This window comes from Leuciscus leuciscus (genome assembly GCF_965113295.1).
Source record: "Leuciscus leuciscus genome assembly, chromosome: 12".
NCBI classification, from domain to species: domain Eukaryota; kingdom Metazoa; phylum Chordata; class Actinopteri; order Cypriniformes; family Leuciscidae; genus Leuciscus; species Leuciscus leuciscus.
In genome coordinates, this window is record NC_138736.1 from 9,192,464 (window position 1) to 9,213,615 (window position 21,152).

At 36.0% G+C, this 21,152-nt stretch overlaps 4 protein-coding genes across 5 annotated transcripts; 2 read left to right on the forward strand and 2 right to left on the reverse strand.

Annotated features, from left to right (window-relative positions):
• The first annotated feature begins 707 nt into the window (after window positions 1-707).
• bmp8a (bone morphogenetic protein 8a) lies at window positions 708-11,820 on the forward strand. Of its 2 annotated transcripts, none has more exons than XM_082187097.1 (7): window positions 708-2,033; window positions 4,761-4,957; window positions 5,126-5,282; window positions 10,292-10,483; window positions 10,578-10,657; window positions 10,979-11,089; window positions 11,406-11,820. In XM_082187097.1, the coding sequence occupies exons 1-7, from the start codon at window positions 1,553-1,555 to the stop codon at window positions 11,553-11,555; spliced, it is 1,368 nt and encodes a 455-aa protein (XP_082043223.1). In that variant the 5' UTR covers window positions 708-1,552; the 3' UTR covers window positions 11,556-11,820. The 2 variants fall into 2 exon arrangements, with proteins under 2 accessions (XP_082043223.1, XP_082043224.1); XM_082187098.1 differs by having other exon boundaries at window positions 720-2,033; window positions 5,126-5,270.
• A 1,361-nt stretch (window positions 11,821-13,181) lies between these two features.
• On the reverse strand, window positions 13,182-14,946 carry LOC309511794 (zinc finger protein 706). The gene is made up of 4 exons (XM_082187139.1): window positions 14,815-14,946; window positions 14,086-14,228; window positions 13,840-13,970; window positions 13,182-13,718 (listed from the first exon to the last, which is right to left on the reverse strand). Exons 2-3 carry the CDS (start codon window positions 14,218-14,220, stop codon window positions 13,875-13,877), a joined length of 231 nt encoding a protein of 76 aa, XP_082043265.1. The 5' UTR covers window positions 14,221-14,228; window positions 14,815-14,946; the 3' UTR covers window positions 13,182-13,718; window positions 13,840-13,874.
• A 679-nt stretch (window positions 14,947-15,625) lies between these two features.
• Window positions 15,626-19,288, forward strand: psma2b (proteasome 20S subunit alpha 2b). Its single transcript, XM_082185169.1, has 8 exons — window positions 15,626-15,704; window positions 16,298-16,374; window positions 17,206-17,338; window positions 17,474-17,596; window positions 17,680-17,761; window positions 17,875-17,948; window positions 18,232-18,289; window positions 19,047-19,288. The coding sequence occupies exons 1-8, from the start codon at window positions 15,664-15,666 to the stop codon at window positions 19,161-19,163; spliced, it is 705 nt and encodes a 234-aa protein (XP_082041295.1). The 5' UTR covers window positions 15,626-15,663; the 3' UTR covers window positions 19,164-19,288.
• A 153-nt stretch (window positions 19,289-19,441) lies between these two features.
• On the reverse strand, window positions 19,442-21,069 carry ntaq1 (N-terminal glutamine amidase 1). The gene is made up of 6 exons (XM_082185170.1): window positions 20,499-21,069; window positions 20,330-20,429; window positions 20,198-20,248; window positions 19,960-20,108; window positions 19,730-19,854; window positions 19,442-19,652 (listed from the first exon to the last, which is right to left on the reverse strand). Exons 1-6 carry the CDS (start codon window positions 20,591-20,593, stop codon window positions 19,549-19,551), a joined length of 624 nt encoding a protein of 207 aa, XP_082041296.1. The 5' UTR covers window positions 20,594-21,069; the 3' UTR covers window positions 19,442-19,548.
• Between the last annotated feature and the right edge of the window lie 83 nt (window positions 21,070-21,152).

A 21,152-nucleotide genomic window follows, 5' to 3' on the forward strand; every position in this document is an offset into this window, starting at 1 on the left:
TTATATTTATATATATATATATATATTTATATTTATATATATATTTATATATATATATATTTATATATATATATATTTATATATATATATATTTATATATATATATTTATACATATATTTACATATATTTATTTATATACATATATTTATATATATACATATATTTATATATATATATATTTTATATATATTTATATTTATATATAGAATTTATTTTTGCAGTTAAATTTCACTTAAATAGATAGCCCTGTTATGTAAAAATTAATAGAGTAATATAATTTTTCAAAAAAATATATCATAGAACTATGTATTTATATAAGAAAAGGTTTAAAATGGTTTTAGATGAACTATAGACCCTTTCTATCATTGGTTCATACTTCAACTACCTGTCTGCATGGACACTTTTAAGTTCATTTTCATTTTTATATCCACACCAAGTTTTTATTCTTCGGTGAAACCGCAGTGATCTGTCACTTCTTGGCTACTGTTGAAACCACAGAATATAAATATAGTTTTCATATTACCCTAGCCATAAGAACTCAGTTCTAGTCTGTGCAAAGGCTGGATCACATCTTCATCCCCAAACCACATGATAATTGCCAGCAATTTGTGAGGTATGTGTAGAAGATGGGCCGGTTTGATAGGGTAGATGGAGACTGAGGTGAGAAGGAAGAGAGGGAGGGAGGATTCAGACGTTGGAAACACTCCCTCTGCGTAAGCGTGTATGTTGGAGGGAAGGAGGTCACCCATGTTCAGATTGTGCCTTCAGCTCAAGCAGCACGCAGGCTAAGAATACCACAGTCCACTGGGATCTCACAACTTCAAAATCCAGAAAAACGTTTGGGGACAGTAACACTATTCTGATCAACAACTTACTCAAAATTGTGGATTTTTTTTTTTCTTCTTTCATTTTTCAGGAGTCTTGGATATTTCTGCACACTGGATTAAACGTTTAAACCCAACATTGATTGATCACTGCAAGAGAGTTTTATAACTTTTTGTCGTTCAAATAATTTCATCAGCTTGGAGAAGCGTCTCACATCTTCTCGAAAGGAGCAGAAGCAGGTGTTGTGTTTGATCCAGGAACCTTTGAAGCCTGATGTTTGTGCGGCCCTCTGTTTTTAGTTCTTCCCAAAGACTTTAATTTCACATTGTGCTTTAGTCCTTCCAACTTAGAGATCACCTTTTGAAAGCAGTTAGGCTTCTAGTAAGACGTGTTTGTTTTCTCTTCCAGTTTCTAGGACATTGTTTGCCGTCCAGCTCCGTAAGCACACTATAGACTATGAGAGATGCCCTGTGGTTTGGTAAATAAAGCGACAGAATGAGGAATGACTGTCAAGAGGCGATAAACTGAGCAGCTCGTAGCAGTAAACATTGCTCTCTTCCAAATAACGATGACTGCTGTGGAATCTGAGTGGCTCAGGCGTTTGAGTGTTGTTCAGAGTTGAATTTCAAGACGGTAGTCAGACCATTCCAGAGAAGACCGACGTCGGGTGAACACCCAGAGGTTTTGGAGGGACACATACCAGGATAATCTAGATAGACGCCTGCAATGGAGCAGAGCTCTTCTGCCACACCAATGGACAAACAAGAGCGTGTGGTTGAGTTTGTGTCCTCCTCACGCCGCAGCAGAGGGAGGACGGAGAGCAAGAGAACCCGACTGTTCCCTCTGGCCATCTTCCTCCCTCTGTGCATGTTGCTGTGTGTTTGGGGTCAGGTGGAAGGAGTGGTTCATTCCAGCTTCCGCAGGCTCAGCGGTCGCGAAAAGAAGGAGATGCAGAAGGAGATTTTATCCATTCTGGGTCTACCGGGACGGCCCAGACCTCACCCGCCACTGCGCCCCCCTTCCTCCGCCCCGCTCTTCATGCTGGACCTTTACCACGCCGTGTCGTCCGAGGCCGATGATGGACAGGGAATGGGCTTCACTCCGGAAGTGTTCAGTCAAGCCGCGCTGCCCACCTTAAGCACACACACACCGCCCCTCGGCACGGTGGTCAGTGAGGCGGACACGGTCATGAGCTTTGTCAACCTGGGTAAGTGACAGCTGGTTAAGGGTTAACAGGAGTCCTCACTTACTACACATGTATCGTGGACATAAACCACACTTTAAAATATGTAGATGTCATGTTAATTGAATGTTTATGTTTAAAAGAACGACAACACAGTATTTTTCCATGGAAAGCTTTTTGGGCTTCAAATTAGAAAACAACAAAGACTTTTACAAAAAAAGTTATTTTTGCACACTTTCTGGTTGTCAAACTCAGTGGAAACTGAACTGGAACATGTTAATAACAGTGTTGTTTCATTTTTATACTACTGTAGCTTTTATTCATATTTTGAATTAGCTTTTATTTTCATGTTTTCAATTTTAATTTTAGTATAAGTTTTAGCAATTTTGTTATGTGCTTTTGTTATTTTTATAACATAATTTTTATTTAAATTTAGCTTTCAGTTTTTTGTTGTCACTTTTTTTCAGTCAGTTGCAAGAGCAACATTTCTCATTATTTTCATTTATTTTTCATTTTTATCTACTATTTATCTTATTTCAGCTTTTTTTTTATAAAGAAAAAAAAACTATTTTTAATAGATTTAGTTAACAATAAAAACTATTTTTAATATGAAAGCCTGTTTCTTCCATGAAACAAAATGTTTAAAAGGGTAGGCCCTAATTGTGAAATAAAGTTTGTATAAAACTTTATACAATAAACAGTCACACTGGCAGATAGTCACAATTACAGGAAATTTTTTTAATTTAATATTTATATGTGGCAGAAACTGGCTTCCATGTGTTAATGTGATGAAGTACACCTGTGATTATGTGAACTTGAGAGTTCATATTTCCACAGAACTTTACATGTATAAAAATCATATATAAAAATTAAGCAATGCCATTGCTTAAAACTCATTTTAAACTCAAAACTCAAAAAAAAAAAAAAAGTAGTTAGTTCTGAGAACACATCTAGCATATTTTATTTGCAGATGCCATTTGGTTTGATATTTTAACTAATACAATAGCAAATTTTAAGTCTGGTTTCAGTGACTGGTTTCCTAATATTTTCTAAATATCATTGTTTTATAGAACAAAAATACAATATTAGAAACCAGATAGTTATTCATATACAGTGAGAATATTATTTTATAGAACAAAAATACAATATTAGAAACCAGATAGTTATTCATATACAGTGAGAATATTATTTTATAGAACAAAAATACAATATTAGAAACCAGATAGTTATTAATATACAGTGAGAATATAATTGTATAGAACAAATATACAATATTAGAAACCAGATAGTTATTCATATACAGTGAAAATATTATTTTATAGAACAAAAATACAATATTAGAATCCAGAGTTATTCATATACAGTAAAAATATTATTTTATAGAACAAAAATACAATATTAGAATCCAGATAGTTATTCATATACAGTGAAAATATAATTTTATAGAACAAAAATACAATATTAGAATCCAGATAGTTATTCATATACAGTGAAAATATAATTTTATAGAACAAAAATACAATATTAGAATCCAGATAGTTATTCATATACAGTGAAAATATTATTTTATAGAACAAAAATACAATATTAGAATCCAGATAGTTATTCATATACAGTGAAAATATTATTTTATAGAACAAAAATACAATATTAGAATCCAGATAGTTATTCATATACAGTGAAAATATTATTTTATAGAACAAAAATACAATATTAGAATCCAGATAGTTATTCATATACAGTGAATATATTATTTTATAGAACAAAAATACAATATTAGAATCCAGATAGTTATTCATATACAGTGAAAATATTATTTTATAGAACAAAAATACAGTATTACAATCCAGATTCATATACAGTGAGATTTGCCAATGATTTTGAGAGCTTGTATTGACAATGAGACAGACACACAATCACTCCATCATCTCTTCCTGTCTCAGCCCAAACACAGACGATACTTATCTGTCCGAAACAAACAACAGTTTAACATCCTATTTACAATTACTGCATATCTTTCTGCCCCATTATCACTGGTCAGTATCACCCCTTTCTCAAATTTAACCGGTGGTGTTCGCTTAGACAAGCGCCGCTATTATAATGGCTCATTCTTCAGGTGGTTAGTGATTTACACAAACCCGTTTGAAACTTCGCAGCGTAACTGTTTGTGCTACAAACATGAATGATGCCTCAAATCATGTGGCTTTTAGATGAGAGGTCTAGAATCGCTTTTCTAAGCGATCAGACAGGGTTCCAAAAGAGGGTTTTTGTAGGCCGTTTTGGGTTCTCCTTTCGGTGAAGTTCTTAAAAGAAACCTTTTCCACTATAAAGAACCTTTCGTGCACTGCAAAGGTTCTGTGGAGGGTAAAAGCTCTTCATGGAACCAGAGATGTTGTAGTGGGCACACAGCTGTGGGGAATTACAGGCCCCACTGAAAGGCAGAAAAAAAGATGAGATGAAGTGGATGAAAATACTGTTGGGCACTCCTCTAAAAATAGAGCGCTGGACTGTAATTAGTGGTGGTGCTCTGAGCGACTGCTGTTCCACAACTCCTGTAATTACTCCAGTGCAGAGCTCAGGCCGTGGGTGTCAGTCAGAACCAGAACTAATCTTCCCTTTTCTGTTCCCCATCTCCTCCTGCCAATCACCCCCTCCAACATATCTTCTTCATCTCAAGTGTCTTCACGCTCGCTCGACACACACGCGCTCCTCCAGTTGTGTTTAACTCCCTCTCTGTCTTTGTGAACGCAGTGGAGCAGGAGAAGGATCTGCTCCAGCCTCGGCCGTACTGGAAGGAGTTCCGCTTCGATCTCACTCCTCTTCCTCAGGGAGAGACGGTCACCGCTGCTGAGTTTCGTATCTATAAAACTCTTACCATGGGTTGGCGTGCAAACCGCACCCTTCATATCTCTGTCTATGAAATCCAGAGGGAGAAAAGACACAGGCCAGTACACATATAAGACATTTTATACAAAATTGAGAATTATACTAGATAGCATTTGATTTTAGTGTTTAGGAGCCAAAACTCCAAAAATACTTTGTGCATTTATCAATTAATCAGTGAGATCCGTCATTATAACGGGAATGACATGTTGATCTTGTGGTTTGACAGGGAGCCTGAGCTGGTGTTGCTGGACATGCAGTCTGTGCCTGCGGGTCAGGAGGGCTGGTTGGCATTTGATGTGACTTCTGCGAGCAATCGCTGGCTTCTCCACCCTCGGTGCAACCTGGGCATCCGCCTTTACGTGGAAACTGAGGAGGGTGAGCTATTCCGTATGTACAGAGGTCCGCTCTGATAGTCTAACAAGTTACAACTGACTGGATGTTGCTTCCTAGACTTCTGAAATCCCATGTTTTTGTTGGCATTATTTGTACTTCATAAGAGTGTATGGCACCCCATAGAACTGTAAAGTGGAAAGTTGGGAAGGGTCTGAATTGTCTCCTAACCCATTTGGGGGTTTCCCAGCCAAACCACGTAACATCGCAAAAATAATATTCATTTTAACAAGCAATATGTACAGGGTTCGTACACATTTTTACCATTAAATTTCCATGACTTTTCCATGACTTAAAGGTAAATATTCATGACATAATGTTCCATAAAATGTCTGTGTATACATGTAAAATAAGAATAAAAATCCATGTTCAAATTTACCACCCCATATCTTGAATAAAATAAATGAACAAGCAATGTTTTAATACAAAATAAATATTTATTCAAAAATGCTGGCACAGTAACACAAATAATGTCAAACCCTGACAACTCCTTAGACATTTATTAACGTAAATCCATAGGATAATGAACTCCTTGCGGGCGGGTATGGAAGCTTGTTTCCGCCACTGAATAATAAATAAATAATAATAATTGCGACTTTATTTCTCAGAATTGCGAGATATAAAGTCAGAATTGCGTGAAATAAAGTCACAATTGCGTGTTATAAAGTCACAATTGCGAGATATAAAGTCAGAATTGCGTGAAATAAAGTCACAATTGCGTGTTATAAAGTCAGAATTGCGAGATATAAAGTCACAATTGTGAGATATAAAGTCCAATTCTAAGGGAAAAAACCCTAACCCTTTTTTTTTTTTTTTTACCACAGAATAGTTTATATCTCACAATTCTGACTTTATAACACGCAATTGCGACTTTATATCGTGCAATTCTGACTTTATATCTCCCAATTGCGACTTTATTTCTCAGAATTGTGACTTTATATCTCGCAATTGCGACTTTATTTCTCAGAATTGCAACTTTATTTCTCACAATTCTGACTTCATATCTCGCAATTCTGAGAAAAAAGTCAGAATTGTGAGATAAAAAGTCGCAATTATTATTATTTATTTATTATTCAGTGGCGGAAACAAGCTTCCATAGGCGGGTAACGTTAGTAGCTGATGAAAAATGTATGGAAGCTTGTTTCCGCCACAGAACAAAACATTTTAAAAGATAATTGCGACTTTTTATCTCACAATTGCGAGTTTACATCTCGCAATTCTGACTTTCTTTTCTCAGAATTGCGAGATATAAAGTCAGAATTGCGTGAAATAAAGTTGCAATTGCGTGTTATAAAGTCAGAATTGCGAGATATAAAGTCAGAATTGCGTGAAATAAAGTCGCAATTGCGTGTTATAAAGTCAGAATTGCGAGATATAGTCAGAATTTTTTCTGGCAATTGCGACTTTATATCACGCAATTCTGACTTTATAACACATAATTGCGAGTTTATATCTCGCAATTCTGACATCTTTTCTCAGAATTGTGAGATATAAAGTCCAATTCTAAGGGGGAAAAAGACGGATTTTTTTTTTTTTTTTCAGAATAGTTTATATCTCACAATTCTGAATTTTTAACACGCAATTGCGACTTTATATCATGCAATTCTGACTTTATATCTCCCAATTGCGTGTTATAAAGTCAGAATTGCGAGATGTAAAGTCAGAATTGCGTGTTATAAAGTCAGAATTGCGAGATATAAAATCAGAATTGTGTGTTATAAAGTCAGAATTGCGAGATATAAAGTCAGAATTGCGAGATATAAAGTCAGAATTGCGTGATATAAAGTCGCAATTGCGAGAAAAAAAGTCAGAATTCTGACTTTATAAGACGCAATTCTGACTTTATAACACGCAATTGCGACTTTATTTCACGCAAATCTGACTTTATATCTCGCAATTCTGACTTTATAACACGCAATTCTGACTTTATATCTCGCAATTCTGAGAAATAAAGACAGAATTGCGAGATGTAAACTCGCAATTGTGAGATAAAAAGTCGCAATTATCTTTTAAAATGTTTTATTCTGTGGCGGAAACAAGCTTCCATAAAAATGTGCTTGAAGAGCTCTTTTCCAAAACGCGATAAACGCCATTAAAAAAAACGAGATTGTCCCTATTCACTGCTCCATCAACGTTTCATGCCAAATCGCTATATTTCCTTGTTTAAAATGTAGGCCACTGCAAGATGCAGTTTCTTTCCAAACCGAGAAGCGCCGACCCTATTTTTAGCCTAAACGGATAAATCCACTCGACTAATCAGAATTCGGTGAACGTTCTATCTTAACAGATCATTATAAGTCCTCAAAATGAGTCAAACTAATCATATATTCTCTCTCTCTCTCAATTTTAATTGTTTATTAATAAACAAGTGTTTTCTGTGTCGACTGCAAAGACGAAGTTGACTGACTCGCGATCTTCTTAGTAGTGAACACGCCGGAGAGAAATGCACATTTCATACGGATTAGGCTACATCGTTTTATTTTGTTTTGAATGGTTCTGTTTAAAAGTAGAGATTTCTGTAGATAATAGATATAGGCCTATTTCAGTTTTGTTTAGGTCTGTGAGGCGAGTAGGCTACCTTTTACGCTGAGTTTCGGTTCATGGATGATAGCTTAAGCTCCAGTTCACTCCGGCGCCACTGTGTCGTGATTATCTATTTTCTGCTATTTACTTTTTATTTATTAAGCAATTGGTTAATGAAACATATTTTAAAATCAAGATACAATTAATACAAAACGAATTTTTTTGAAAAAGGCTTTGTGCTTTCTGTTTGAGGTCTCTGTGTAAGTTTTAAAGTCTTTTAGTGCCGCATTCAGAGCACTCATTACCGTAATGGAGAACGGTCACGTAACATTGTTTTTTCCTCATAAATGCCAACACGGAAAATAAAAGACAAAATAATTTTTTTTAAAGAAAAAATCATCCATATTAATTTGTATATATTTTAAATGTTTAACAAAGAGGCAAAAAGTCATCACAATCAAGGGAGAAACATGAAGAAACTTAGCCTATATATGTGCCGTTCGCATAAGGGTCTTTCCCTGACATTAATGCTTGGATAAGACGTCTCCTTCCATTAATAATAATAATTTGTAGGGCGGTGGCTGAGATATAAACCTACTAACGTCCTCCGTTGCCATGATTTTTGGAATGACTGATCGCGAGAGGAAAAAAATAAGTTTTAGTTGCTTAACATCGGTTAATGGAAACGCCGTCATTTTGCAATAGTTATTTATCGATATTTAGAAGAAAAAAAAAGTTTTGCTCAAATCTGTAATGGAAAGGCGCATACAGACGGTAGCTAGCCTATAGCTAATATGAAAACGCAAAGCAGCTTATTTTCATTTGAAGCACTGAGCTGAGGACAGCGACACAAGAGCCACACAGGTATGGCTACTTAGTCGCTGTCCTCAGTGCCGCAGAAAAGCGCTGAAACGGACATGAAGGGGAACCCATTTCTTTTGGCCCATCTAGTTTTCTGGAGGCCCACCTACAATCAAAATCCGCCGCAAGTGAGTCACGTGATTCGACTGATCACCCTAACGAAAAAAGTATTGCAATTTGTTTCACCAATATTATTAATTAAACAAATTCAAGTACACGGATATTTTGAAAAACAAATTTCCATGACTTTTCCAAAACTTTCTGAGTTTATTCATTTTCCAAAACTTTTCCAGGCCTGGAAATTGCCATTTTAAAATTCCATGACTTTTCCAGGTTTTTCATGACCGTACGAACCCTGTATGTATATCCGAGGAGGCAAGAAAGGCAGTGCCTCCTCAAAAAATTTGGATGAGAAAATAATCCATAGGCCTATTGAAAATATAAAATGTAATATGTGACATTAAAAAGTTTATAATCACTCGTTTTTCTAAAGTAACGCTGTTTAACAGCGACACCAGCAGGTAAAGTTACAGCGGGACGCCCCGTCTCTCTTGCCTCCCCTGAGCCCATTGAGTTTTAACAGACCCCCTAAAGCATGCGGTGGCGGGGGGGAAATTAATATGAATGGGGGAAAGTCATGTGAGAGGAGGCAATGATTGGATATGATTGTTTCGTGTGATAATCCCACCTCTTGTTTTCGTGCCTGTTCCACGTTTGCAAATCAGTCTGAATGAACAACATTATAGGACGACTAAATAAAAAGTAAACGACTTTGCAAAAAACAAAGTTGAAATGGCCTGAAAACATGGAAACTGTTGGGTTTTTCAGATTGCTGAAATTAAAGGTTCATTTTACTGAGCTTGATGACTGATGATCTGAAAGTAAGTTGACCATTAAAAAGGAACAGCTGAACATTAGTTCACAAATAAAATGTATTGTTTAAAGTATTACTGCCTTTAGTTATTATTTTGGAATAAATGTAATTTGAGATTTATACTTGGTTTTGATAAATAGAACATTAATTACAGTGTTAATATAAAAAAACTAAAATCTTATGTAATGTAATATTTATTTAACCAGGATAATGTGACAACATTAAGTGTAACTGGGACATGATTTAATATTTGATTTATTTATATAGATTTCTCTCTGGATTATAACAATTAATGGCAAAAGGAATGTTTTGAAATGTAAATTGATATTTCCTAAAGACACACTACAGCAAAAGATATAAATAACTGGCTTAAAACCCTTTTTTGGGAGGTAAAAATACTAACGTGCCTAAGACTTTTGCACAGTACTGTATATAAAACAAACTGGGAGGACTTTGCCTCCTCATTTCAGATATATCATTGATATATATATAAATATAAATGTTCTTCTCCCTTAGAGTTTCAGTCTCCACGGTTTGAAATAATACAACATATATTGTTAAATGTTTTCTTGCTACTGTCAGATTTATCATCAGACCAAATATTATTGAAGGAGTTTTGGATATTTGCAAGAATTCTGCTCTAACATGAAATGTTAAAGTCAGACTGTATCTTGGCCATGCTTTAAAAAAAAAGAAAGAAAAGCAAAACAGTCTGTGCCATTGGCCAAATGCTGAGATGTTGTTTCAGACCGGTCGCTGTCAGCCGCATGGGTGGGTCTGGTGGGTCGGCGCGGGCCGCGCTCCAAACAGCCTTTCATGGTGACGTTCTTCAGAGCTAGTCAAGCCCCTTGCCGCCCACCTCGAGCTCTGAGACACAACAATCCACGCAAGAAGAAACCAAAGTACGACCTACCACACCCAAACAGACCCGGCATATATGGTGAGCCACAATAAGCGGTTTAAGAGGCAGATTGTGTTTTAAGAAGCATATGAAATGATTTGTCTTTGAGCTGTGATCGTCTCACTTTTTCCAGACCAAAATCACGCCAACAGTGGACGCCAGGCCTGTAAGAAACATGAACTCTACGTCAGCTTCAGCGACCTTGGCTGGAAGGTGAGACTGCCTGACTTTTATACAGTTATACAACATACAAAAAGTTAATTTTGAGTCACTGGTTACACACAGTACTTAAAGTTTATTTGGCCAATGGATATAGTTCTAAACAAGTAAAAGCAGAATTAAAGCTTGCATTCAGTGTTTTGAATGATTCAATGACTCACTCATGAAGAGTCACTCATGGATGTAACCAGTAGAATGAGTCACTGAGATATCCACACCATTAATGTACAGACTGACAGTTCGGGATAGAGCAGAGTAATACGAAGTGAAGTCCCTGGAGTGTTTATAATTTATTTAATAAAATTACTTTTTCAGGACTGGGTTTTGGCCCCTACAGGTTACTCTGCGTATTACTGTGATGGGGAATGTGATTATCCTCTGGGCTCTTGTATGAATGCCACAAACCATGCCACGATCCAGCTTCTGGTGCGTAATCTGTACTTTTAACATTTCACTTCAACGCTAGGAGACCCATTGAAAATGAACTGATTCTTTATTTATATATATTTTATCTATTTTCCTAGCTGGTTGAATACATAGCCAAGTCTGCAGTTTTCCTGTGAAATTGGGCTACTTTAAGTTGTTGCCACGGGTTAATTTCCCCCCCCAAATGTACAAGTTCAGTAAATTGGGCCGTCCCTACAGAGAAAATCACATTGGCCTATTTTTGGGCCATACTTTTGATGCAAGGACCTGGCAAACCTGTATATGCCTCTCTCAACTGTACTGACTCTTTTGGCAGGTTCACCTTCTCAGACCAGATGAAGTGCCCAAGGCCTGCTGCGCTCCAACCAAACTCAGTCCCATCTCTGTGCTCTTCTACGACGACAACAACAACGTTATTCTCAAGAAACATCGAAACATGGTGGTCAAGAACTGTGGCTGCTTATAACCTCCTGTACACAGTATTTCTATTGGACATTCAAGTTTTAAATCTGAAACAAATGTAGATTTGTTATAATACTCAGAGGCACCATTTGTAATATACAGTGTTTAAAAGATTTATTTAGCCAAAGTTGAGTGCTATTACCGGTCCCAAATGATTGACAAATGATAGTTCAAGTGTCATGATGGTTTATCAGCATATTTGCCACAATTTTATTGTGAGTGGATTTAAGGTTGGAATCATCCCATAATAAAAATAAAATATATACATATTTTGCAGTTGTCTTACACTTAAACTGTACAGGTTTCCATGTGTAGAATATAGTGAACAGCCAGGCACTTCATGTTACGATTCACAAAGCCACGGAAAAATTAACTTGAACCACCCACACGCTAGTGAAGAAAAGACTAATTTCATTGCACACATGGACCAAATCATTTTGTTAATGAGCATTACATGTCACATCAAGAAACAAGTTGTGTTTTTGTGAAGAGTCATCTGAATGGTGTACACTTACATGAGATGAAGACTGTCTGTAGACCTTATTCAATCTCCTAGATTACTTATTTTCCACAGCTCACGTTTTTAGTCTACTGAATTTTCTTGGAAAGATATTTTTTGGAGTGTTTTATCAGCAGAACAGTCCAAAAAATACATTTAATAACAGTATTCAACCCACTGAACAGATGCATCTATCCCTCCCAGCCTTGCTTTCATTCCCGTTTAAAATCAAAGATGGCGCTGCTGTGAATAAGGTCTATAAAGTGTATTATATATGGCGCGGGTCACGGGTCACCCCCTCAGTGTATTTCGCGCCTTTTGCCATGTTGAAATGAAGTCGGACAGAATCCTCACGCTCATTGGCGGTCTTCTCTAGAGATACGCAAGTAGCTTAGTACAGTTTGGTGATATGAATATTGAAAATAAGATAAGGGAACACAACAGCGGGAGATTTTATGGAAGCTTGTTTCTGCCACTGAATAAAAAAGGTAAATGCGACTTTTCATCTCACAATTAAGACTTTTTTCCCCCTCGCGACAACGAGTTTACATCTAGCAATTCTTTTTTTCTCAGAATTCTGTGACACAGTTTATATATCGCAATTATGACAACACGAAATTGCGAGTTGCATTGTGAGAACAAAGACATTGACAAAAAAATGAGACCTTTTTTCCCTCAGAATTGGACTTTATAACTTTTATATCGTACAATTCTGAGATAAACGCAATTGTGATGACGGAGAAGTAGTGCTGCCCAAGTTGCATCTTTTTTGGTATGGTAAGAGAATCAATTATTGCATAGATCTGCCATTATCTTTGTCATTTACATAAAACTCTGAGAAGATCATGCTGATCCACATTGATAGGTGGCAGTACAGCGTCTAACACCATTGTGGTATCGATGCTCAAAGTACGTGAAGAACAGTTATGCTGAACTACTACTGAATGCATAAATTGAAATAACTCCAATACTAATGAGCTATTTTCACATTAGTGGGAGAACATATACTATTACAGCTTGTTTAACAGTTGTAATTTTACCATGAAGTTCTACTTTGAGTCACAAAAAACACACAAAAAAAAACATCTATCCTCTGGATGTTCTTGCTAGTAACCATGACACACGTATATGTACTATATGCATATACATTTATTGAAAACTTTAGAAAACAAAGTAACAAAAGCGTGTTTGTGGGTCCCGACTCATTCTGACTTTTTGAACAGGTGCAAATTTACCGCATTTGTGATCAATTTAAGCATGTCAATAAATGCATCTCAATCTAAATCCTGATCAATACTATGAATACACACAGTGGTGCACCTCTCCAATTTGGTTCACAGTTAAAATATCAGGGCACATACATTATGGATTGAAGCACCTAATGATATTTTAAAATCATACTTATCAGGGACCAAGCGCCACAAGGCATTGGAAAAGTGGTGAATAAATATGACAAGTTACAGCACATGGCAATGAAACTGTTGGGTCACAGCACACTCTGAAGAGATGGAACCAATACGCACATATAAAAATATAAAAAAAAGAAAGAAAAAAAAGTGTGCTGGTGTGCTTGAGTCCAACCTAAGATCTCTGTCCATATGGTCCATGTTTGTGATACAGCAAGTCGAGTTAGTCGGCAGAATCGAATCATGTTTCTTTCCCCAGGGTCTGAAAATTAAACCATAATCATGAGATTAAAATTCAGCCACATTGGCAGACATATTCAATTATTCTATTCTAATGACCAATACAGCTTTTATGAATCTAATAATATCTGTATTAGACTCACCCCTGTGTTAGGTCCATGTTGGTTTCTTGTCTCCTTTAGGCTTGAACATCTGCCAGCTCAGGAGGCATAGGAGACTTTGGGTGCTTGCTTTCAAAATGCTGTTTAAACGTCTTGGGATCTGGCATCTGTGTCTATACAATTGGGAATAATAACATTTCTCAGCAAGGATTTGCCAGGTTGGGGTACATTGGCTTAAACTAGCGACCCTTTACACATATTGCTTTTTAGATAACTCAAGTCACTCACCCTGCAGACAGGACATGTGTGGACCAGTGCTGCTTTAGCTGCAGTCTTCTGGTCCGCTCCTTGACCTTTCTTCTTCTCAGCAGCTTTCTTTGCGTTCTTCTGTTGAGACTGGATCTTCTGCTGCCCTCGAGCCATGGCCTTCTCTGAAAAAAACACACGTTAGGTATAATGTACTCACTCAAGTAGACACATATAATGCTGACATATCAGCCACCTTTCCCTCCATACAAAGCAAGTCAATGGGGAATGAGACTGAGGAAAGCCATACAGGTTTGAAACAACATGTAGATGAGCCAAGAATTTCATTTAGTAGGCGAATTTTCCCTTTAAAAGATGCCCTAAAAGACATACATTACATTTGCATCAGTGAGTTATAAAGGATAATATGGTTTAGGAGTTTATTAGAAGATACATTTTAAATGTCGCCATACGTATTAATAATCAATGTAAATGAATCCTTCAGAAATGTATAAATGACGAGTAATGTTTTCCCCATGAAGTATAACCCTGGTTTTAAAACTAAAACTAAATTAGAGTAGAGACCGCGAAGATCACATTAGCGTGTAGCTCACACGCCTTCTTTAAAACTGATCTGAGCCGCGTAGTTGCAACATACAAAACAATCGACTTAAAAATAACATCACCATAAACCACACACGTATGTAAAAACAACAAAATGAGACTTATAAGATAGAATATGGCAGATTGATCAATATTTAAAGACAATACCTCGGCGTTGAGACACGATAGGAAGTCAAGCTCCACTGCTGACGCGTTTAATAGCTTCCGTCAGACGCACTTACATAATAAAAGTACTCAAACTGTCGAGAATTAAATAGATTTTCCTGAAGCAGGCCAGAGACGTATAAGTTGGATAAGAACTTTTTATTTACTTTATTTTTGTTTGTTTTTTAAATTGTGTGCATGAGTGGTATTCGTTGTTACTTCCTAGCGAAAATATGTTTATATCGGTGTGGCTGAAACAAAGCATTCTGAATCTGCAAATCAAAAGAATCAATTCGTAAAACGATTCACTGATTCTAATGTTTCGAACAGGTTGTACGCGTGATAGTGAAATGGAAAGACTTTTTTTCATTTAATTTTTTTTATTGCAATCTCTTTTTAACAATGAACATACAGAGGCAATAATAACATATTATTTACATCAAATCAAATACAATAAAAAAATTAAGTCTCTATAATTAAGTAAAGTACATTTTGTGATTTAGCAATGGAAAGACTCAATTAAAATAATGCTTTGGGAATTACCGCCATATAGTTCTTTTTTACAAGACACACATTCTTTACACATTTCTGAATCTTTGCTGAATGTATAGATCTTAAAATATGTCAAATTTTGGTTTTAAATAAAGTTTGTCTTCATGCTTAACAATAGTCTTGTTTTAGGTTTAGCATGATTTTATTCCTCCGAAACGTACGAACTGACAAATGTCTGTAAAACACAATTAGTGGTCGGTTTTTATTCAGTTTAATTGTACATGACTTTTATCTTGACGAGTGTTTTTTCAAACATTTCGCGGAAGTTGTTTTGGTGTATTTCCGTAGCAAAAGACAAAAATGGCAGATCGAGGATACAGTTTTTCTCTCACAACATTTAGGTAATTATGTAATTTATAGATTTATATTTGGCTGTAATTTTTCATTATACATATATTCTTGCATGCATTCAAAGGAAATAATTGTGGTTTTCCCAACATGTGTTTAAAATGTACTTAATCGTAATTCACATCGGAGTTGCACTGTCACGGTGTTAGTTACTTTATGAAACTTTATGACTTTTATTAATTTTTCAATGTCAGTGTTGGTTAGTTTTTACTCAAGTTATGTACCGTTATTCCTTTGTTTAGTGTTTTACTATATATACATATATATATACATAACGTTATATACTGCACATTCTTTTGGCTAAGAATATTATCTTGTTTATCTTTTAATCTTTTGTGATGTGTACTAACGTTATATTCATTGACAAGCAATTTAAAAAGTATGTTCAAGTTACTATGAAGCTTTTGTTAACTTTTTTTAAACTTTTAATCTATGAATTTGAAAAAAAAAATGCACGAGTTCAGATTCAACATGAAGTACATTGATTTTAGTCTTGATTATAGATACGTATTTGTCCAAAAAAATCAGTTTCAGTTTGGATCCATTTCTCTCATGTACTTTTTTATTGTTATTATTATCAACACAGCCCCTCTGGCAAACTGGTGCAGATTGAATATGCTCTGTCCGCTGTAGCAGCCGGTGCTCCATCTGTAGGAATCAAAGGTAAGTCTGTGTAGATCAGTGCATCACAAACTTCACAAACCATGAACATCTATCACCACCTTCTCAAACCATCCATTGAGTTGCTGAGTGTAAACTGAGTGCTGGATCTAGTATTTGAGTCGAAAGCAGATCCTCTTAAAGCTCATCTTCATGAAGTCTTGATGCTTTGTCTTAAACGTAGAGTTACATTAAAACTGTATATAGACCAGAAACTAGAAACTGTCTATTGTCAAAGTTACACAGCAAACAGGAGGCTTTTACTCAGCAAATACAACCGTATACTTTGACACTAGGAGCTGAGGTGGGTCAGAGCTGGCATGATTTTGTCTGGCTTTAATATTTGAATTTCTTTACATTGAATTTGGAGAATGTAATCAAAATTGACCCTATTGACTTTGTTAGCGCACATTACTGGTCTTAGGGTGAACAATTAATCTGTGCTAGTTAATACACAGAATTTTTTTTTGTCAAAATCTTTAATCAAAATCTGAAAAGTTACTTCCGGTCTGGAATGGCGTTGCTTTTCCGATGATGTCAGTTTTACGGCTTGGGTTGAAAACACTTATCCTCTCCCCTCCAACCGGAGAGGAGGTGAGCTAAAATAAAACCCTGCCCTCTATTCAATATCCAATTTCACTTGGAAAAACCTCACAGCACTGAAAAAAATCAGTTTCTACTTCCAGTTCACGTGGCTGTGTGTAAAGACACCTTATGTTCTTTATTAAGGGTTGGAAATTCAGTTTAAGACCTAGGCTACATTCCTACAGTATAATATTTCTCCATACGTATTGTGTAAATTTGCTCTGAAGGCCCTTTTGTCATTTTTTGCAGCATCAAATGGAGTTGTGCTTGCAACTGAGAAGAAACAGAAGTCCATATTGTACGATGAACAGAGCGTGCACAAAGTTGAACCAATAACCAAACACATCGGCATAGTGTACAGTGGAATGGGTCCTGACTACAGGTATTAAAAAAGTGCATTATTTATAATGAATGGTTGCTTTGTTCTAAAAATGAAAAGCTTTTCAAATGAGCCCTTCTTGAGTGTTAAGTTGGAACATTAACAGCTGAAGATGTAAGGAATGATCTCTCTTGACAGGGTGCTGGTCAGAAGAGCAAGAAAGCTGGCTCAGCAGTATTTCCTGGTATACCAAGAGCCAATCCCCACTGGTCAGCTGGTACAGAGAGTGGCTTCTGTTATGCAAGAATACACACAGTCAGGGTATGTTACTTCTTTACATCTTTTATTATCATACTAGACTTGAATTAGAGCTCTTGTAGTAATTTAAGTGTTGTGTTTTATAGAGGCGTGCGCCCATTTGGAGTCTCTCTTCTCATTGCCGGTTGGGACGAGGACCGACCATACTTGTTCCAGTCAGACCCATCGGTACAACAAATAAATAGCATTCTCATTACTGTTTGTTTATTCTTTTCATCATATAATATTAACATGCAACCATTTATTTTATAAACTCATCTCTCAATCGTGATATCCCACAGGGAGCATACTTCGCCTGGAAAGCCACAGCAATGGGAAAGAACTATGTGAATGGAAAAACATTCCTTGAAAAAAGGTATTAAAATCATCAACATGTTGGCGAGTTGAATTATTGTAATGTATAGATTTTTCTTAAAGGTATAGTGGAGGATCTTTCCGAATTTTAGATAAGACCCGCCCTCTCCACTTTTTGAATAAGTTTGATTGATTCACCAGAATGATTGACAATTAGGAGGACCAATAGTATATAGGTGATCCACCCAGAAGTAAAAAATCCTCCGCTATACCTTTAAGGTACAAAAATGGGGAAATGATTTTGCATGTTTTTTACAGCATAGCTTTGTATCATTTTGTTACAGATACAATGAAGATCTGGAACTTGAAGATGCTATACACACCGCCATCTTAACTTTAAAGGTGAATTCATCTCTAAATAACTATTAAAGGGTTAGATCACCCAAAATGTTTAATTCTGTCATCATTTATTCACCCTCATGTCGTTCCAAACCCATAAGACTTTCGTTCATCTTCGGAACACAACAAATATATTTTTGATGAAATCTGAGAGCTTTCTGTCCGTCTGTTGACAGCTACGCAACAACCACTTTGATGCTTCAAAAAGTTCATAAAGAGATCGTAAAACTAATCCATATGAATTGAGCGGTTTAGTCCAAATTTTCTGAAGAGACTCGATCATGTTGGCTTGACATGTAAGAACCAATGAGGTTCATTCTTATGTGTTATGCAGCACGTTTGAGCCTCAGCAAGAACCAAAGAGGTTTGTTCTCGTTCGTCAAGCAGGTTCAGTTGAGCTTCCGTTTATGTTTGGTGATCAGTGTTCATATGTGAATAAAAGTCTAAATTCAATCTGTCCATCATATAAAGCGATTGAGACTCTTCAGAAAATTGGGACTAAACAGCTCCGTTGATATGGATTAATTTTAGGATCTCTTTATGAACTTTTTGAAGTGTCAAAGTGGTAGTAGCGTAGCTCTCAATGGAGGGTTTAAGAAATGAAAAGAAAGTCTAGATGAAAGAAACTCTTACTGGTTTGGACGAATGAGGGTGAGTAATTAATGACAGAATTTAAGTTTTTGGGTGAACTATACCTTTAACTTCTTATATCAGATTGCTTAAAACAACAATATAATACAGCGTTTTCTTTTTCCTACAGGAGAGTTTTGAAGGACAGATGACAGAGGAAAATATTGAGGTGGGCATCTGTAATGAAGCAGGATTTCGCAGACTGTCACCTGCTGAGGTGAAGGATTACCTGGCAGCAATTGTTTAAAAACTACAGCACTACAACTGCTTACAGTTTACCATTTCGGTTTGGTTGTTTGTTTAAATGCTGCATTTTTTTTTATTTGTACATCTTTGTAACTGATTTCTTTATAAAAGTATGCAAATCATCAACTGATGTTACATCCCATTCATTTTACTATGATTGTCCTTTGGGATTTTATTACCTGACTGTAATTATGAATTACAATGTACGATGTGGGATCTGAATTGTTCTATTTGTAAAAGAAAAAACGTTTGACAGGCAACAAATATGTAGGCTATTTTGCGGCCTGCTTAGTCACAGTACTGTCCATGTTAATGGGATCTTTCCCTGAGGCTCTGTTTATGGACATTTTTCAACACAAAAGTGTTGGCATAAAGCAAAAAACATGTTACTTCATCACAAAGCGTTGAACGAAGTCTGAAAGGTTGTAAACTTCTCCATGTCCCACTCGGGCATCCATGCAGATGAAGTCATCAAGATTCATTTTAGTGTCTGTGAAAATGATATACTGTGTAAGAGGAAAAAAGAAACCAAATTATGATATTGCACCAAATAATTTGACAACAAACCTGATGTCTCTAAACAAGGATATGCTGGAGGTGGCATTCGCCAGTTCCCGTAAGAATCCTTCATATGTGAACGATCAGAAGCAAACTTCTTCAAGTAGGTGTCCCCTGGTATTACACGAAGTTTCCTAAAACACAGTAGACAATCATAGTTGCATTAGACTGAGATTGCTATGGTTAGCGTTATAAACGTGTTGATAAATGCAGTTCAGATCAGATACTTCTTTGCTGACCTCCAGAAAGCATGTTTCAAATGCTCGTCAGAATGAAAGGCCTCCTTCGAATATACATCAAGTGAACAAGGGAAAGGAAGGACGGTGTCTAGATCATATATAAAGCTCTGTCCTTGTTTATTTGTGTGTAGAAGAATAACATGGTAATCCTAAAGGCAAGTGCACAGAAATCTTGCATTAGTACAAGGTAAAGAATCAATAAAAATTATTTATTTTTTCTTATTAAAAATTGTCTTACCCAGAATACTGGTTTATCACCTTGACTGGATTTTTGTTTCCAAATGGGTATCTGCAAATTTCACATGTATAAAAACTGTACACCAACAAACATAGTTATAATATTTGCGTATAGACAGAGTAAAATCCTCACCATTTTTCTTTCGTTAGATATAAATACTGCATAAACCTCATCCAACGAGCACGTCCCCTGATCCTTGACATATTCGCACAATTTCCACACATTCTCCTCACTGCAGAGAAATAAAATGCTGTGTATTAAATAAGAAATGTAGCTATTGGTGTTATTTCGTCACACTTACCAGTAACAGCTGGTGTATACACATTGGTTTCTAGATGGAGTGATAATTGAATATTCAGACGGAGAGCTTTCTTCATTCATTCTTCCCATCCACATGTTATTCTACGAGGTATTTTAACTATAACGACATTACGAGGAAAAACAAAATACAATACAAGAATACAGCGATTTACGTTGCCCCTGTACAACAACGATAGGTGTCTGTTACAGTTTATTTTGTCCGTAAGGATCTTTAGGCAGATTTGTCGTTCCGGCGTGTCAATGCGCGAACATTCAATCCTCATGTGAATTGCAAATGTGATGTGCACGATTATCACTATAATTGTTGAACGCCTTTGCTGATTTAATAGCACAATTAGAAAACCCGTTAGCGAGAGATAATGTGCAATTAAACACCTCTCTCAAATAAATATGAATAAATATTCTATGACTATTTTGTTTGTTTTTGTTTCCATTTGTGCCATGGTAAGTCTTCGTTAATTTGTACAGTATTTAACCTAATTACCTTCTTAAGTTCAACATTTCAGCCTCAAAGATACATTTATTTTATTATGTAGGCCTATCTGTGTTAAGCTACACACCACTATTCAAAAGTATGGGGTCAGTAAGATTTTCTTTTATAAATAAATGAATACTTTAATTAATCACAGATCTA